The following is a 19984-nucleotide window of genomic DNA, read 5'->3' on the forward strand; positions in this document are numbered from 1 at the left end:
TAGGCAAATAATGTATTTTCATAGCTATCCTTGGTTATCCCACCACCTCCACATTGACCCAGTAGGCAACTTCCATCACTATTGAGCTTGATTCCTAGTGCCGGATGCTTAATCCATTTGACAATTGTTATTGTTCTATGTTGAATGTTTAAGTCACATGCTTAGCATAGGCTGGTCCAGGAGTCTCCTAACCTTGCTCTTCCAAACTGGTTTCTCAGGGTGTGTTTGGGGTGAAGGAAAATATTTTTCTGAAAAATGAGTGATTTTATCGCTTATTTTGCCTTATTTGATTGGTAAGTGGAAAACTTTTTCTGTATTTTCTAGTATTTGGTTAGAGATTATAAAATATTTTTAGGAAATTATTTTTTTATGCTACTCTCCTCAACCCACCTTCCCCAAAATCCCCATGTTTTCAGTACCCCAACCCCCTCCTCCGGACTCCATTTTCTTCAAGAATTTAATTGTTCTTTTCAAAACTCACAAACCCAAAGGAACTAATGTGCTAATATTTTTTTTAAAACTTTCCCAGTGAATCTGGGTATGTTGTATATATCTATAATAAGGGGGAGGGGGTTGCCTTACCTCCATAGATTACAACACGGGGCAAAAACACAGTCAGGTGATCAAAGTATCAACCTCTGTGACGGTACAAAGTATATCTAACTAACAAAAAAGTTCGCTTTGTCGTACCTAGTTCTAACACTAAGAACCTGAAATTTTTCCAAAAAGAAAGGGTCCTTTTGCTCCCCTTGGCATTTGATTAAAGGAGAGGTAGATATTATCCTCCATCGCACTAGTTGCATACTTTGCTAAAAAATCTGCCACTTGGTTAGCTTCCCTATAGCAATGAGTAGGAGTGATATTGGCAGGGTTCATGTACTGTGAGATCTCCTTCATAGTTCTTCGCGATTTGTAGTGTTGAGTATGGTTGTTCTTCAGCATGTTTGTCGCTAAAAGAGAGTCAAGTTCGATTGTAAAATTAGTGACCCCATTTTGTATGCACCATTTAATCCCGAACAGTGCTGCTTGAGCTTCAGCTTCATTATGGCTATCACATTTAGCTAGGATAGCATACATAGGCCATACAGAAGTCACCTTGATCATCTCTCAAAGTGCCACCGAGACCAGCTTTACCATTACCTTGAATATAACTGCCATCAGTATTTAACTTGAGTGTTCCCTGAGGAGGCTTCAACCAAATGACAATGATAGCCTCTTGAACATGCTGTTTAGTTTTGTCATATCATCACAGAATCTGACCCAGGGCAATCAGTTTGCATTTAGGGAAAGCTCTATGTACGGCTGCTTGAATATTCCAAACAATCTGTTGCTTCATGTTGTAATAGTTGAATCTTTTTTGATCCCCATATCTACAAGAACATCCAGCCTTCCAAATTTCCCCACAAATGATGGTCAGAGTAATTTGAAGAATTTATTTGAGGACTTCATTGCTGTATTTTTGTTTCCACCAGTAATTGAACCATCCTCTGATAGGCATTTGCACAAATTTTATCCCCATCGGGTCACCAATGGTTTTCCAAATATTTTTAGCTGCATCATTTTTCATAAAGACAGGTTGCATAGACTCGTTGCAATGGTTAGTACAACATGAACATTTAGAAACAATATGCTTACCAAAATTAAGAATGATTTCATCAAATGGAAGTTTAGATAACCATAATCTCCAAGCAAAGAATGATATTTTAAAAGGGATGCTAGAGTGCCATACCTTATGGAGGAATGGATCCTTGTTTCTGTTGTTTCTAAGCAAATTGTAAGTGGTTTTGTTTGAGTACTTACCATTCTCTGTGAGGTCCCAAATAGGTTGATCCGGAATGTTCTAGTCTCCTATGTTAATCTTCATGATATATTCCATGGTCTCTTCAGAGAAGATGCTTCCTAGTTTATTCCTGTTCCATTCTCCATTTTGAATATACTCTTTGACATGCACCTTGGGATTAGTATTGATATCCCCATATAAAGTTGACAGAGGACCCTTACCTGTCCAATTATCCCACCACATGCTGGAGTTTCCAGAGTTTATAAGCCACAGGATATGAGGTTCTGTGTTGTCTCTGATTTTCCTCAAATTTTGCTATTCATGTGAGTCCTTATCAGATTTTTTCTTACTCACCAAATGAGACCTCGGACAGTATTTATGCTTCATGTAATCAACCTACAAAGAAGGAATTGTTCTAATTCTCCACCATCTTTTAGCAGTTAACATGTTATCAAAAGTTTCCATCCTTTTAATACCTATACCTCCCTCATCTAACGGATAGCATAGCTTCTTCCAGGATCTCCAATGAAATTTCTTTTTCTCACCAGAGAGACCCAGAAGAAATTAGCAAAATATTTTTCAACGAGATTAAAAGTACCTTGGGGGCCGGGGGGGGGGGGGGCATAGCGTAAAGAGTATAGATAGGCAATGATCGCAGGACATGCTTAATTAAGATAATTCTACCTCCATAAGAAAGGTTTTTTCCATGCCAACCATTCAATTTCTTAATAATTTTCTTTACCAAGCAGTCAAAATAAGCAATCTTCTTCCTACCTATATAAATTGGACAACCTAAGTAGTTAAAGGGGAAGTTCTTATCCATGTAGCCCGTGATATTTCTAATTCTATTAATTCTATTGGCACAAGTATTAGGAGCAGTTAAAAAGAAACTCTTATCATTATTGAATTTTTGCCCAGAGCTATCTTCATACTTCCTAATGACATCCATAATGAGATTAATAGAATTATTGTTATCACTGGTGAATATAACAATGTCATCTGCATATGTAAGATGATTAATACAAGTACCATTGGGAGGCATAGAGAAGGGGGTATAAAAGCTATTTAGAAATAGATTATACAAAGAGCATGTGAAAACCTCTGCAGCAAGGATAAAAAGTGATGGTGATAATGGATCACCTTGTTTTAATCCTTGACTAGATGTGAAGAAACCTTTTCTATTTCCATTAATTATCAGAGAGTACCAAACACCAGAGAGAAGGTTCTTAATCAAATTAATTTAGTATTCTGTGAAACCAAATCTCCTAAGCACAATAGTGATAAAGTTTCAAGAAATTCTATCATATGCTTTAGCCATATATAATTTTATAACAATATTGCCACTAGTATTGACTTGAGAAATAGATTGAATTATCTCTTGAGTTAACAACACATTTCAGAAATAAGCCTTTCTTTAACAAAACCACTCCGGTTTGGAGAAATTAATCTTGTTAACACAGGATTTAGTCTAAGAGAGAGTATTTTAGAAACAATCTTGTTAGTAAAATTAGAAAGACTAATAGGTCTAAATTTATTAAAAGTGGTAGGGGCATCTGTTTTGGGAAGTAGGACCAAACAAGTATGAGTATAGAATTTAGTAAGAGGAATACCTTTGAAGAAGTCCCACACAACAATATTGATGTCTACCTTGATGATGTCCCAACAGCTTTGAAAAAAGTACCATTGAATCCATCTGGCCCAGCAGTACTTGTAGCCTACAGATCAAATACTGCATTTTTTATCTCTTCCTCACTAGGAATCTCATCCATCCTGTTTCTATTTTCATCAGTGATCCTTTTGGTGATGCAATTTAGAATAGTAGGATCAATACTTGAAGTTGGAAGGTTGAAAATTTTGTTGAAGTGTCTGATAGCTACTTTTGCTGTTTTCTCCTCTCCCTGAATCCATTTATCCTTATGATTTTTAATCCTATTCACCTGAAGCTTTCTTCTTCGAGATACCATGGAAGTACCTTGTATTTATATCTCCCTCCTCAAACCATTTTATATTGGTTTTTTGAAGAAGAAGGAGTCTTGCATATGAAGCCATCTCATGTACTCCGCATGCGCCTTATTTGTTTCTTCTCTGTCATATTCAGAGTTATTGGTTAACTCAATCTCTTTAAGGCATTGAACTTTTTCTTCCCATTTAAGAACCTGTTTATGAATGTCCCCCACTTCTTGTCTAGACCACTGACTTAGTCTCCTACTCAACAGCTTTAGCTTGGATTGAAGTCTCCATATATTGTTGCCATCAATGTTGGTACTCCAAACTTCCTTGGCAATGTTATAAAAGTCTTCCTGCTTAGTCAAGAAATTAAGGAATTTAAAGTAGGAAGTGTGCTTACCTGCTTGATCAAAGGCTTTCATGAGTAAGGACGTGTGATCTGAGCTAGTCCTCACGAAGTGTTTGACATTAGTAATATGGAATCTTTTACTCCACTTGTCGTTGATGAATATTCTGTCAAGTCTTTTCCAAATTCTCTTCCTTGGACACCTATTATTGCACCAAGTAAATTTAGGACCGGTATATCCTAAATCAGTAGTGCCACAATTGTCCATACAATTATTGAATTCAAGGCTCCTATGCATTCTGTGAGGTTTGCCACCCAGTTTTCCCTCTGGATCTAAGATGACATTGAAGTCTCATCCAATGCACCAAGGACCCTTAATATCTAGGCTTATTTCCTCAAGACTGCACCAAAGATCTCTTCTTTCCGCAGCAGTACATTTAGCATAAATGGATGTGATATTGATGGGAGGATGTTCATTACAATCTTCAACCTGAATAGTGATATGTTATTCATCATTGAAGGTAACTATGACATTGCTAATGTTCTTCCAGAAACACCATACTTTTCCATTGTCATTAGAGATACAATTTTGAAATCCCAAGAATTTTCTGTAGCCCTCAACCTTGTTTTTGTCTACCATAGGTTCCATGATTGCTGTAAAAATAATGTTGTTGATGTCTATAAGCTTTTTCAGCCTATGAATGGCCTTCTTTGACCTCACCCCTCTAATATTCCAGAAGATTGTACTAATCATAGAACAATTTTAGGGGAGATATCTGTCTGTTGTTTCCTCTTTGCTGAGGATGTGTTTTTGATTTTTTTTTCTTATTAGGTCATCTTGCCCTGATTCTGCCCCTTCTATGTAGTCCTCCTCTTCAAAATTTTTGTCTTCTTGACTGCCTTTTTTTTGTTGCTCAGGATCTCTCATATTGTGATTTGAAATTGGCTCTTGCTCTGAATGTTTAATAACTTCCTTCAAATTGTTGTGTAAGCCATGTTCCTGATATGCGTAAAGTTCCACCATCAGTTGAGTACCAGGTTGTTCAATGATATTGATTGGCAAACATGTCGAGCATGTGCTATCAATCTGTGCCACTTCTCCATTTCTGTTTTCCCCTCTTATTTGTGTTTTGTGTTTAGCTTGTTGGTTAACCACTATGCTCGAATGTTCTTTCGCATTACTGGACTCTTCACTGTCGATAACAACCTTGTGACACTGATCTTCTTGGGCATTTTCATTTATAGAGCTTTCCTTAATCATAAAGATGGTTCGATTGTTGTGACCATTGGTCCCTTGTCTTTCTTTATTGTAGCTGTTATTAGTCTCCTTGTTCCCTCCTTCTATTGTCTGCTCCTGATTGGTAGAGTTCCTGGAACTAGTATCTTGTTTGGTTTTTTTTTTGAAATTGAGTAGGTTTGAAAACAACTTTGCTTTTTTTTCTTGGGCATCTTCTTTTGCTTACTCTTATTCTTCTTCTTTCTCTTGTTTGTTCTGTCCTTAATGGATGTTTGATTTGCCTCTTGTTATCCGGAGTATAGTGTCCTAGAGTAGTTTTGAATCTATGTTGTGTCTTCACTTGTTTTTCCTCATTAGCATCTTCACAATTGCCTTCTTTTTCCTTGCCTTTAATCTGAATTTGAGTAGTAGTAGCCTTCTTGTTTTCTGCCAAAGCTAGATGTTTCTCCTGTTTTTCCTTTCTTTGCCCTTCCTTTTCCTCTTTTTGGACTCCACTGTTATCCCCATTCTCATTTGTCAAGTTCTCTTTCTTCTCAGCTTCCCCTGTTTCAGTACCTCTCTTTCTTTCAAAGACCCTACAGTTCATCAAGTTATGCCCCAATTTCTTTCATTGCTTACAATACTTGGGAATACTTTCATATTCAATTTTTTGAGTGAAACCTCTAAGAGGAGCATTCTCATCTTCGGATCCTACAAACACACTTTCAACAAGAGATTTAAGGAGATCTATCTCCACTCTAGCTTTTACCATACTCGGCCTCGTTTTACCACCAGCCGCAACATCTAGTGCTAAAGGGGTTCCAATTTCACTACAAATTTGTTTAGCATAATGCCAATTATGCATGTTAAAAGGTACCCCAGGAAGTAAAATCCATACCGGAACTATTGGGATGTCTTCATCCAGCTTGAAGTCCGGAGTCCACTTTCGCAGTCACATTTGAAGGCCATCGCTTTCTACAACTCTTCTATACCAGATTGAGTTGAAATCATCCTCATTTGTGAAGTCCAGAAAGACATTATAATTATCATAGACACCAATTTTGGCTCAACCTTTAACAGGGAATCTTTCTCTGAAGGTAGCCCTAATTTTTTCAATTTGGGGCCGTAGTTTCAAGAATCTACCCACAATTGTCAATCTGCATTCATCCGCCATGATCCATAGTAGTCTTTGACTTTAAAAATCACTGCTGGCATTCCATTGTGGGTGGTATGCCTGGCGATTACTGATTCTCTAGGGTGCCTCATATTGGGGGTAGGCATCGGAGTTGCTGTTGTAATAGTCATAGCATAGGATTTTTTTGTTTGATTGAGATCCACAGCTTGATTCTCCTTGATGTTTGCTTCCTGATGGCCACTTGTACGCGCCGAGTCGACTCCGTTCGACGGTGCCATGCGGTGGTGCGTGGCGGAGATCGTCTAAAAGTTACCGTTTATTGTAAATAACGGCTAAATGTACGGAGAGAGTTTTTTGTCTTAGAGAGAGAATACTTTACTTTTTCTACTTTACTTTTTTCATACAAGAACAACCTTGAGCTCGATAACTAAAAAGAAATATGTTATTTTGTTGAAAAAGAAAGTATCTTTTCTATAATATATAAAGAAATTATTCATTTTGTTGAGTGAAAGAAAATAATTTTTCTACATCATAAAAAGAAAATACTCAATTTGTTGAAATAAGAATATCTTTTTTACATCATGAAAAGAAAGTACTCGTTTTGTTGAATGAAAAAAATATTTTTTCTACATCAGGAAAGAAAATACTTAGTTTGTTGAAATAAAAGAAAATATTTTTTCTACATCACGAAAAGAAAATGTTTTTTTATTGAAATGAAAGAAAATACTTTTTCTACATCATGAAAAGAAAAGCACTCGCTTTATTGGGAAAAACAATATTTTTTCTATTTTAAGAAAAGAAAATACTTAGTTTGTTAAAATGAAAGAAAATACTTTTTCTATATCATAAAAAGAAAGTACTCATTTTGTTGAAATGAAAGAAAATATTTTTTTTCTACATCATGAAAGAAAGTACTCATTTTTTGAAAAAAATACTTTTTCTAATCCAGGAAAAGAAAATATTTAGTTTGTTGAAATGAAAGAAAACACTTCTTCTACATCATGAAAAGAAAGTACTCGTTTTGTTGAAATGAAAGAAAATATTTTTATTATCATGAAAAGAATATACTCATTTTGTTGAAATAAAAAAAATACTCTATCTACAACATGAAAAGAAAGTACTCTTAATAATAGTTCTATTTAGGGTGGGTGGTGGGCGAGGTTGGGGTGGGTAGGGTGTGGTCGGGGGAGGGGGTAGGGTTGGGGTGGTTTGGGATTGGTGGGGGTTGGTGGGCGTGGGCATGGAGAATAGGGTGGAGAAGGTTGTATAAGAGTTTTGGAAAATATTTTCCCTCCTTTTGATAAGGAAAAATTTTCCTCCATTTGAAGAAAAATGAATTGATAAGAAAAATAATTTCCAAAGCAATTAAACCAACCAAACATGATTCGTACCAAACACACGCTCAGTACTTGCACCATATTAAACAATATGTTAGTAGTTGATATGTAAAAGGAAGGTCTTACAAGTTCAAATAGATTCTAGTGATGTAGGGCAGAATAGGATTAGTGATTTTATGTTGTTCCCTGCAGAACCAATCGAGGGCTCTAATGCTGTTCAGATGGCTCTAATCTCTATCATCCTTGGATTCATTTAGGATGATTCCCAGATCAGTGATTTTGTTCTTTAACCTAAATGTCGAAGGTTAATGCGAAAAATTCCCGACGCTGAAATTTACAATTAATCCAATGTAAGTTAAACGTGAAAACAAGTTTTCTGTATTTGAGCGGCATAGCATAATATGTCGTTTATATAATATCGTCGTATCTACAGTTTCTTGTAGTAGCTTACCAAATTAGCTTGGTACATTTTCGCATCTAATTAAGTAACAAAACTTTTGTACAAGTCACAAAAATTGGATAAAAGTCCTTAGCACGTGATGACGTGAATTAGGGGTGTTCAAACCGAACCGGAAAATCGCACCAAACCGAAAAATCAAACCAAACCGATTAAAAAACCCGATTAGGTTTGGTTTGACTTGGTTTGGTATTGAGTAAAAAACCCGAACCAAACCGACATATAAATATATAAATTTTATTTATGTTTTTAAGACTTTATAGTGATTTTTCTTTAGAAAATATAGAAACATTTGGGACCCTCTCATGTATTAACCTTGAAAGCGCAAATTAACGTAAAATTATTGTTAGATGACTAAGAAAATAACTATCATGTGTTACTAAAAAAATTTTCTCATTATAATATTTTAATAGATCATATGTTTGTCAATTTTTTCCATATTTACTAAACATATATTCACTTATCAAAGCTTTATCTATAATTTTAACAAAGTAAGATTGAAATAATATTTCTGTAATAAAAAAAACCCGGAAACCCGAAAAATCCGACAAAACTAGACCAATCCAAACCGATATTGGTTTAGTTTGATTTTGATAAAAACCGAACCAACCCGGCCTATGTACACCCCTAATATAAATATATATTAGCTCTTCTTATTGGAGCAAGTTGCCATTTACCAAGCCGACGAAGATGAAGAGGCCAATCAATTTAGACCATATCAAGAGCATACCATTCGATGTTCAATGGACAATACTGAGATAAAGCTTAAATTAACATAAATTAAACCACGAACCTCAAAGCAAATCTCCACGTTATATATATATATTAATTATTGTGGTGGGGATTAAGGAAATAAAAAAGTAAAAGAAAACAATAATAGCTATAGAATCTAATCCCAAATGTATCGTTCACTCCAATTGATGACCTCTCCATCTGGGACAGCATCTGCACAAATAACATATGGTAATTGTTAGGAATAGGAAAAGGGATGGCATGTATTCATACATTTTTACATAAAAAAAATAGTTACCTTGAAATTGACTTTTTCAATTTTCTCTTTTCCTTTAAGCTTGCTTGAAGCGAATTGTATGGATCTCTTCAATAATCCGAGAGTTAGCTGCTAACACTTTTGTATCAAGAGTCATCCAATTATCTTCTATCTTTCTCTTGTATTCTATGTGAGCATTTATGAGATACTCTTTCCAAGTGTATTTGCTAAGTCTCCAATAGTACTTCTTCAGCAATTGTTGACGTAGAAACTTTCTAAATCTTTGGTCACACTGTACTGTTAAACACTTGGGCCAACAAGTCCAGAAGATGGCATCAAAGTAAGTTGAATATGATGCAGTTGAATACCCAGAAATAGATATTAAATTCTCAACTTGAGGTGTGGGATGATGATCACGTATTCCACTTGCTCTCAAACTCCAAAGTGTATTAGACAATGTCAAGTCCACAGGCTGACCATTCAACTCAACTAGAAATCTCCTTAAGTCAATGAACTGCTGAGCATTCCACATGTAGCGATAATCTATGGAAATCCTGCATTGGCTTGAAGCACGTTCAAAAGAGAGAGAAGGTAATCTAAACTGATTGGAAAAGACCAAGGAGAGTAACTTGGGCACATCAAAAATGGCTTGCACTAAGCATTCACAGTTTCCTATGCTACAAATTGAACTTGAGATTTTTAATATTTTCAAATACTTACAATAGCGTAAGCTCAATTCCTTGATGAAGGGTAGTTTTTGTATGAGCTGGAATAGATCGGTATCATCAATTGTGGCCTTCACAAATTCTACTCTTCTGAGATTTTGGCAAGTACCAATATTCAAAGAACGCAAAAATACATCAACACCATATGAAGAAGGCTGTAGCTTATCTTGGTTCACATATTCGAAAGAAAGCAATTTTGGTGCATCAACAATGTGAACTTCCTCAATTGGGCAGCATAAGATATGAAGAGACAAAAGGTTAGGAAGATTTGAAATACGAATGCAACTGAACCCGTTACAGTATTGATATGATATCATCATGAATTCATGATATGAGGGCCGCAACATGAAATTAGGCTATCAAGTGTTGATTCAGAAACAGTAACATAACGCAAGCTTAGACTTGTTAGGTTACTACACTTAAATTTTACTATCTTCAAATAGTATTGATTTTAGTTTTAGTATTTTGCATTGATTTAGCTCCAGTTGCTGCAATGATTCCATCGAAAATATTGTATCAGCTGACAAATTATATCTTTCTGAAAATAATCCTGATATGCTTTTCACCAAAAGTGATACCTGTGAAACCCTTTTCTTTGCTATGATATCAAACCATTTATCCACTATACCGTCACAATCAGTTTGATCAGAAAATAAGATACAAAGCTTAAAATTTGAAACAGGTATTTTTTCATGATGATACTTTTCCAAAGTATTGTCCACAATCCTCAAGAACTGACCATGAAAGTCTACAAACTTACCATGCCGTCTTTTAAAATCAGATTCATCAAAACTGAGATGGGAGTTCGTAGAGCATGCTTTTAGCCATGGCTTTGACAACACACTGGTTCGAGCCGCAGTTTTTGTGGGGAGACGAGAGAGTATATTGTGGAGAATTTGTGTTGGTAATTCTGATGTTCTATCCATGGTATTAGGGTTTGTTTCCTCTATGTCATGTTGGAGATTACACGTTAGTATTCAAAGAATAGAATACATGAACAATTGGAAGTCTAGTCCATATATAATAATTGGAGTCCAGTGACACGAGTCTTTGGAGTTTAGAGGAACTCTATTTACACCACAATCACAATTTGATCGAACAGATGAGTACAACTCTTGGATTAAAGATTTTTATTAGCGCAAAAAACTCAGTCGAAAATAGGAGAATAGAAAGGATATATACTGTCTGGCTTTTATCTTGTCTTTTTCCATTCCGTTTATTTTTTTTATAGTTAATTTCCCACTTAAACTGGGGGTGTTGTATTAATCTTGAAATGATGAGGGGGATGGTCCTTACCTCCAAAGATTACAACACAAAGATAAGAATATCCTTCAAAAAGAACAGGAGATGTTCCTATATATACTCCCCTGCTCAACAAGACAATCTCTGAAGTTCTATCGATGATGATGCTAATGTTTGTTTCTTCCGGTGAATGTTCGTTTTCGTTGCATGCAATGGTTCGAATTGGGCTACCTCAATTGTTTCACGCTCCAAAAGAAGATGGTAATCTTGCCAGTTCACTAGTACTAGGAGGAATGTCCGTGCCAAGCACGGACTTAACAATGTAGCTTTTGTACCTCCTAGTTCTACAACTTAATTATGTAGTAGAACATAGTTGTAGAACCCTTCGGTGGCATGAGTCTTTAACTTGTAGGTGAGTAACATGACTTTTGTTTTTATTTTCAAGGATTTGAAATAGCAACAGTTAGAAGAGTGCAACGGACCGATAGAAGACATTCAATGTCAATTAGAGTGTCTCACTAGGTGATGATCATAACATACAGATAAGGAACAATAGTAAATGTTATGGAGAATATGCAACAGATCGATGGTCCAAATATATGTTATCCATCTTTTCATAGGTACCATGCCATTATTGTACTCTGAATTAACAAGTTATATATCCGACTACCTTTTTGGTCGAAGACCTCCGTTTTTTGGCAAGAAACTCTACGATAAGATGGTGGTTTAATTCAAATGTTGTTCAAGGAGGAATTCAAGTGTGGCTCATCCATATGCATCATTTGATTAAAGTACTCCTAACATTTTCGATTATTGGTTGTGATCAAATACGGGAATATTAAGAATTCCTATTGCTTAACTTTCTCAAATATGAGTCCTTTAATCGAGTTCCTCTACTTTATTATACTCCTTTCATCCCAATTTATGTGATGTCTTTTGAATTTCGAGAATTAGGCTTCTTAATTTTAACCCCGAATTCGGACATAGAATCTTTTAGTTTTTTGAACTAAAATTTACGTATTTGAAAACTACATAAGCATATTATAAGTCACAATAATTAACAATTCAAAATAATTAATTTAAACGCATTGAAAAAGATTACGGAATAAAAAAAATACGCTTAACTCTCGAAATTCGAATTGCAAATTGAGACAAAAGAACAAGGTTTTTTTTTTTCTCTTCAAAAGAACACGTTCAAGAAGCAGATTTTGACTATCTTTTGACGAGTGTACAGTTCCAATATTAAGTATCTCCGCTATCTCCGCCTCCCCTTTTCAGCCTCAAATGATTAGTTTAATTGAAGAGTGTAATAGCCACATTAAAACATTATGTGAAGGAGAAAGTTCTGTGTCCAGACTTCATAGTACCTAAGAATTCTTTGGACATTTAAGCATAATCCATTCTACTTGCAATTGCGCACCAGGCTTTTATTGCTACAACAAAGCACCTGTCTCCGGAAAAAACAGAGCACATCACCAAGAGAAAATGCAATGATAACAAATTATAACAGTCCAGAATTTTCAAACAGCAACAAATCATCTGCAAAATTCATTCCACTAAAAATGTTTTGCATTATTACTCAACTCTAGCTGGCAGTTCCTTTTGGAAATTCTTTGCGCAAAAGAATTTCCCGTATATGTCAATTGAGAGGGCTACTAACACCTCTTTTATATTGCATAATTACAAGCATATCAAGGAACATTAAATTGTTATCTTCTGCCCAGACTCCTATCTAGAGAAATGGTATTCTTGGATTGTTTCATTCTAAATGAAACATTGAATCCGCTATTTGTGTATGATTCCCTCAATTTGAAGTTTCAGTTTTGCATATTTTGCCTCCTCTGTACTCCTTTTTATGGAAATGTCATTTGGAGAGTGCATTTCGAGAAGATGACTTCAGGGAAATAACCAGTTTATCTAACTTATCTCATTACTGCTTTTAATTAAGTTTTTGATTAAATTTTCTTGTTTTGTACTCAATGGTTTGCCATCATCAATAAGGGGGAGATTGTTAGCTTCAAGGTTTCACGTATTAATTTTGATGATAACAAACCAGCACAATTATTAATCAAAGAACATTTACTTGTGGTAATCTTATTTTTGTACATGTTTATTCAAGAAAAAAGATGCTGATAAAGATCCAAACAAATAAGAGAAAGAGAATATCATATGAAGAATTTATCAAGGAAGATTATTTTCAGAGATTTAATCTCTAAGTATCATAGAAGAAATAATATTTGAAAGTGAATTTCAAATATTTAATGGCTTACTACAATATCAGAAGAAGAATCTACGAAAATTATGGATAGAAAGTTTTTCAACATCTTGAAAGGAAAATTACTAGAATCATGGGGAAAAATCTATTATTTTGTGGAAGAAAAATACCACATGGAAAAGATACTACAAGACCTAGGAATATATTATGGATGTAGTACAATCTATATTATGGAAAGAGATTATTTTCCAAGATTAAGAAAGGAATATTTTCAATATAATAGGAGAGAATATATTTTCTATAGAAAGAAAATATCTATATTATGGAAGATTATTTTCCAGGATCAAGAAAGGAATATTTCCAATAGGAGTTTAAAGATGCTACTATTATTTATGGAAAAATATTCTTACTACATTTCCTCTTTGGTATGAAAAGAGAATAATATATGGAAATAAATTTGAGTTCCATATAAAGAATGACTATTGCTCTTATGGAAATTCATGAATATTGAATCAAGACTATGGAAGGTTGAAGAACGATGCACGTGGAGATGCAGCAGAAATTAATTATGAAATGCAAGGTTTTCTAAAGAAGATCAACCAAGATATTGCATCCAAATAAAGAGAAAATATTCTATTACTATAAAAGGAAAAGAATCCTCTACACAAGGATTCTCATGTTGGTACTCAATGAAAATTTATATTTCAAGAAAGGAAAGTGGAGACAATTAAAATCTGTCCAAATACAAGAAGTCAAACAAGGAAAAAAATCAATATTGCAAAGATGCCTATGGTATATCCATCTTCAAAGGAGTGTCAAGTTAACATACTATCCATATTTATACAAGTGCTGGAGCTGCAAATTATAAAAATAAATAAAGGAGCAACAGTCAAATTTCTTGGGTTATGCAATAGAAAGAACAAGTTGAAAGGGTTATAAATATACAAGCTTATGAAGGAAGAAAGTACGCAACCTTCTATACAATTGTCTACCAAACTACAAATTCTTTGTTCTACTCTTAACAAGCATTATAATTCACTTTTAGATTTACTGTGTACACAAAAGAGAGAAGAGAGACAGAAAAATATTGGAGAGGCAGTGTGTCCGAGAGGTTGTGTCATTGTTCGTTTCTTTGGCGAGCGAGTGAAAACCAAAGGGTCGTTGTTGGTGAGCGAGTGAAAACTAACCCTTGTTCGTTGTTGGTGAGCGAGTGAAAACTAACATTGTAAACGTTGGTGGTGAACGTTAAAAATCACACAAGTTGTACTTAACCCAAATTACAAAGAGTTCAAGAGATAACATCCTTACAACCCAAGGAGATTGGATTAGGATACTACATTGGTTCTGAACCAGTATAAAATTCTTGGTGTCATTTATTTTATTGCACTCATATTTTATTATACACCTTACTGTTTGTTGTGAGTGGTATCTATTTAAATTGAAGTACTAACAGTTTTGGTGCAAGCTGTCTCTGCATTAGTTGACTAGGTCTGAAGAGTAGTCGACTAGAAATTTAAAAAGGCTACAATTCACCCCCTCCTTATACTTTCAATTGGTATCAGAAAAAGTCTCACATCTTTATTTTTTGCTTAACAGCAAATGAAAAAAGATCCATGCCAATTTTTGAAACCGTACTTCTAGAGGGATACTTAACAAGAAGGCCACCGTACTTCAATAGCCAATACTATAGCCATTGGAAAGAAAGAATGAAGGTTTATATCCAAACAATAGATTATCGAGCCTGGCTAGTTATTCAGAATGGACCAAGACTTATTCCGAACAACAGTGATGGAAAGAAGCTTGTAAAAAGGGCATACATATTTGACTACACAAAAGAACAATTGGATACTATGCAAATAAATGCTAGAGCAATCAACATGATCTATTGTGCGATTAAAGAAGAAGAATATAAGAAAATATCCACATGTGAGACTGCTAAAGATATAGGGACTCCAACAAAGTTAAGGAAATGGAATCCACGTCAACTCTTGAAGAATCCGAAAATGGTGAATATCGAGAATACTTGGCCGTGATACCCAGGATGAGAAAAAGGATGTCACGACCCAAAAATCCTTCCGAAGGAGTCGTGATGGCACCTAGTCTCTAAACTAGGTAAGCCTAACATTAACTGAAATAACATTGATATTTGCCAACTTTAAATTCAATACTCTTAACAATTTATAATTCCCAAAATCGGTTGTACAAGTCACAAGCCTTTTTAAGAGTAGTTATACAAAATAAATACATCATTGTTCCGAAACAAAGGGAACAAATGGAAATAAGTACAATTGAAGGTGACTCTGAGGACTACGAACGCTGCAGTAGGTTTACCTTGAGTCTCCACCGCAACGAGTAGCTACTATCGATCAAATACATGGGTCTGTACAGAAAAATGTACAGAAGTGTAGTATCAGCACAATCGACCCCATGTGTTGGTAAGTGTCTAGCCTAACCTCGGCGAAGTAGTGACGAGGTTAGGACCAGACTACCAAATAAACCTGGGCAAAATAGCGTACAAAAATAATAGGAAGCAGATAACAATGATGACAACAATGATCAACCAGTGATATAAATAGCAGGCAACAAGAACACCATAAATGTTTCTCAACAAATAATAAATACAAGTGCAATCAATTAATCAAGTCCTTCAAATATAAATCTTTCTCCTATAAATCCTTCAAGTAATAATCTCTAAGATAATATGCTTTTCAATAAATATATTTCGAATATATATCCTTCAAATAAATATCTTTCAGATAAGCATCTTTCGAATATAATTCTTTCGAGTAAAGGTCACCTTGTGACACCTCATTTTATAATCATAAATAATATAGGTCTCAGCCCACTTTCATATTTTCACGGCACCTCGTGCCCATATTTATGTCACAACCGCACGGACAACTCACGTGCCATTAAATAAAACCATAATATTTTCCCTGGCACCTTGTGCCCACATATTTCTGTCTCACATTGCACAACAATATTCTCATGTTACTCAGCTCATAAGTTCCATAACCTAATACAATTAAGAGTGTTCAAGGAGTCTCATCCGCTTAACATAAAGTAGAGTACAACTTCCAACCCAATTAGGAAATCAACAAGAAAAGATGAATTTTTTTTTTGAAATCATTTGATAAAGAAAATACCATTTTCAATGAAAGTACAATATCGAAGGAATCATTACCTTTAATACGAGAAATTAATAAATCAAAACATAGTAGAAATTCCTTTTTAAGTAAAGTACAACCTCAAACGGTTTAAGGAAACTTTAGTTGAGAAATCAATTGAGTTAAATGTAATAATTCTTGAAATTTGAAGTATTGAACATATTAAAAAAATAAGGCGAGGTATTGTAAACACTATGGATTCCAACACAAAGGATCACAACAGTAAAAGGATCTAAACAGTTAATACACTTGAATTGTTAATAACAAGTAAACACAGCAAACAGAAAGTGCACGGCATCACCCTTCGTGCTTTAACACTCTCTCACCAAAACAATACACAGCATCACCCTTCGTGCTTTACACTCTTCCTCACCCAAGCAACAAACACAAGACAAATAGGGTAAGGGAATCTATAACATCGAAATAAAATCAAGTAATAACGGAAAATCAGTAAATAAACGTACAGGACAACATAACTCAATTAGAATCAAGAAAAATCAAGGACAAGTGCACGACATCACCCTTCGTGCTTTTACTCTCGTCCTCACCATAAGAATCAATATAAACTACATGGAATCACCCTTCGTGCTTTACACTCTTCCTCACCATAAAATCAATATAATTGGCACGGAATTGTACATCGTGCGGCACGACATCACCTTTCGTGCTTTACACTCTTCCTCACAAAATCATACACGACATCACCCTTCGTGTTTTAACACTCTTCCTCACCCAAACAAAAATCACAAGAAATAAGGGCAAGGAAATAAATGAAATCACAATAAAATCCCGGTAAGGGGACAATAGTACAACAATCAAATAAACGGCAAGGGAAACAACATCAAAACAATAACATCGCGGCAAGGGAGACAATAATATCAAACAAACATCCCGGCAAGGGAACAATAATATCGAACAAACATCCCGGCAAGGAAACAATAATAATAATAACATATGAAGCGCAATAAACCACAACGGAGTCATAACAATTATAATACAAGACTCACGGGCATGCTTGACACCAACGTATAGATACTCGTCACCATGCCTATACGTCGTACTCCACAATTAACATGTAGCAAATAAGACACAACTCCTAATCCCTCAAGCTAAGGTTAGACCAAACACTTACCTCGCTTTGCAACCAATTCAAAATTCCAACAAGCCTTTGCCTCGCGAATTCGTGCCCGAAATTCCCAAATCTAGTCATAAACAATTCGATTTAGTCAATAAAATTTATAGGAATTAATTCTATATGAAATTCTACATTTTCCATTAAAAATTCGAAATTGCACTAATAATTTGCCCATGGGGCCCACGTCTCGGAACCCGGCAAAAATTACGGAATATGAAACCTCATCCAACCACGAGTCCAACCATACCAATTTTACTAAAATCCGACATCAACTCAACCCTCAAATCTTCAAATTAAACCAAGAGGGTTTTCAAGATTTTCCCAATTAAAATCACCAATTAAATGCCAAAACTAGTAATAGATTCGGGTAATCTAACCAAAATTAAGTTAAGAACACTTACCCTGTTGTTTTCTCTGAAAATCTCCTGAAAATCGCCTCTTCCCGAGCTCCAATTCGCTAAAAATAAATCCACCCGAGGCCCTCAGGACTTCAACAAAATACACCAACAAGTCCTAAAATATGATACGGACTTAGTCGAAACCTCAAATCGCATCAAATAATGCTAAAACCGTGAATCGCATCCCCATTCAAGCCTAATGAAACTAAGAACGTCCAACTTCTATATTCGATGCAAAAACCTATCAAATCAAGTCCGATTGACTTCAAATTTTGCACACAAGTCGTAAATGACATAACAAAGCTATGAAAATTTTTAGAACTAGATTCCGACCCCGATATCAAAAAGTCAACTCTCCGGTCAAACCTATGAAATCTTTAACCTTAGATTTCTAAATTCCGTTAAATGGCGATAATTTGATCTAGGGACCTCCAAATTCGCTTTTGGGCATATGACCAAGTCCCAATTCACGATACGGAACTATCGGAATGGTCAAAACTTTTATCCGGGTTCGTTTTCTCAAAATGTTGACCGAAATCAACTCAATTGGGTTTTAAAGCTTTAGTTCACAATTTAATCCATTTTTCATATAAAAACCTTCCGAAAAATTATACGGACTGCGCACGCATGCCGAGGAATTATTGATACCACTTTTCAAGGTCTTAAAAATACCAAGATAATTATTTAATTTAAAGATGACATTTTGGGTCATCACAAAGGAAGATTAGGAAGAAGCATAATAGAAAATCTCAATCCATCCAGAATCATCAAAAGAATCTCAAGAATGAGGTTCAACAACAAGAGAACACATGCTTCTAACAATGTGGTAAACCTGGACATATAAAATTAAAATATACCAGTCTCAAGAAGAAAAATCATAGAATCTCAACTTGGAGCGACGAGGATGATCAAGAAGAAATGACAAGCATATGTCTCAAGAAAAGAGGAGAAACTGACGGGGTGTGCTTTAATGCTATTCTGGATTGTGATCTCAAGAAAAAGAATCAAAAATCTTGGAGCGACAAGGATGAATCTGAAAAAGAAAACAATAACGAAAGAATGGAGAATCAATGTTTCATGGCAATGGGAGAAATTAGCAAGGTATGTCCCACTCCTTTTATGTATTGAGATAAATGTGATGAATTGCAGGATAATATCGGATTGGTTTTCAATGACCTTGAGAAAGTTCTAAATGAATATAATAAGTTGAGGAGGAAGAAGAAGAATTGGGAGATCCAACTTGAAGAATATAACAAGTTGATACATGAGAAGAAAGATTGGGAGATCCAACTTGAAAAATATAACAAGTTGAGAAATGAAAAGAAAGTCTGGGATATTCAGCTTAAAGAATATCTGGTGAAGAACAACTTACTTCAAGAAGAAAATTTTGAGATTCGCAAACAAATAAGCAGCTTGCAGAAAACCTTTAGCCACTACTTTGATCGATCAAAGTTGTCTCCTTGGCTTAACAGCTATAAGTCGACTGAAAAGAGATCTACTCGTAAACGTCCTACTTTGAACAGGTTGACTGAGAAAAGCTCCAAGTCAACTAATAAGGCCGCTGCAGGTAGACACTCTTCTTCTCATGTTCTATTCCATTATTGTGGCAATTCTAGACATAAAGTATTTGCATACAATTATGCCAAAAGTTATGTTAGATCAAAATATGTTTGGATATCTAAACATTTATATGCATCTCGAATTACACAATATACTAACCATGAAGGACCCAAAGAGATTTGGGTACCAAAAATAAATTAATTTGTTTTGCAGGAATTCTAAGTCTAGCCATAAAAAGGGATAAATGACATTTGCATAATGGCTGGTCAAGGTACATGCTTAAAGATGCTTCAAAGTTCATACATACTCTATAAATGATGAAGAACTATTACACGT

The 19984-nt window shown here is 35.0% G+C and overlaps 1 protein-coding gene and 1 long non-coding RNA gene across 2 annotated transcripts; both read right to left on the minus strand.

Moving 5' to 3' along the window:
- Positions 1-537: 537 nt before the first annotated feature.
- On the minus strand, positions 538-6828 carry LOC107820451 (uncharacterized). The gene is made up of 3 exons (XR_001655922.2): positions 3391-6828; positions 2002-2176; positions 538-1910 (listed from the first exon to the last, which is right to left on the minus strand). It is a non-coding gene; the product is annotated as an uncharacterized LOC107820451 (long non-coding RNA).
- A 3522-nt stretch (positions 6829-10350) lies between these two features.
- On the minus strand, positions 10351-10857 carry LOC107820444 (F-box/LRR-repeat protein At1g48400-like). Its single transcript, XM_016646733.2, has one exon. It carries the CDS (start codon positions 10855-10857, stop codon positions 10351-10353), a length of 507 nt encoding a protein of 168 aa, XP_016502219.2.
- Positions 10858-19984: the final 9127 nt, after the last annotated feature.

This window comes from Nicotiana tabacum, chromosome 11 (assembly GCF_000715075.1).
Source record: "Nicotiana tabacum cultivar K326 chromosome 11, ASM71507v2, whole genome shotgun sequence".
In the NCBI taxonomy this organism is placed as follows: Eukaryota; Viridiplantae; Streptophyta; class Magnoliopsida; order Solanales; family Solanaceae; genus Nicotiana; species Nicotiana tabacum.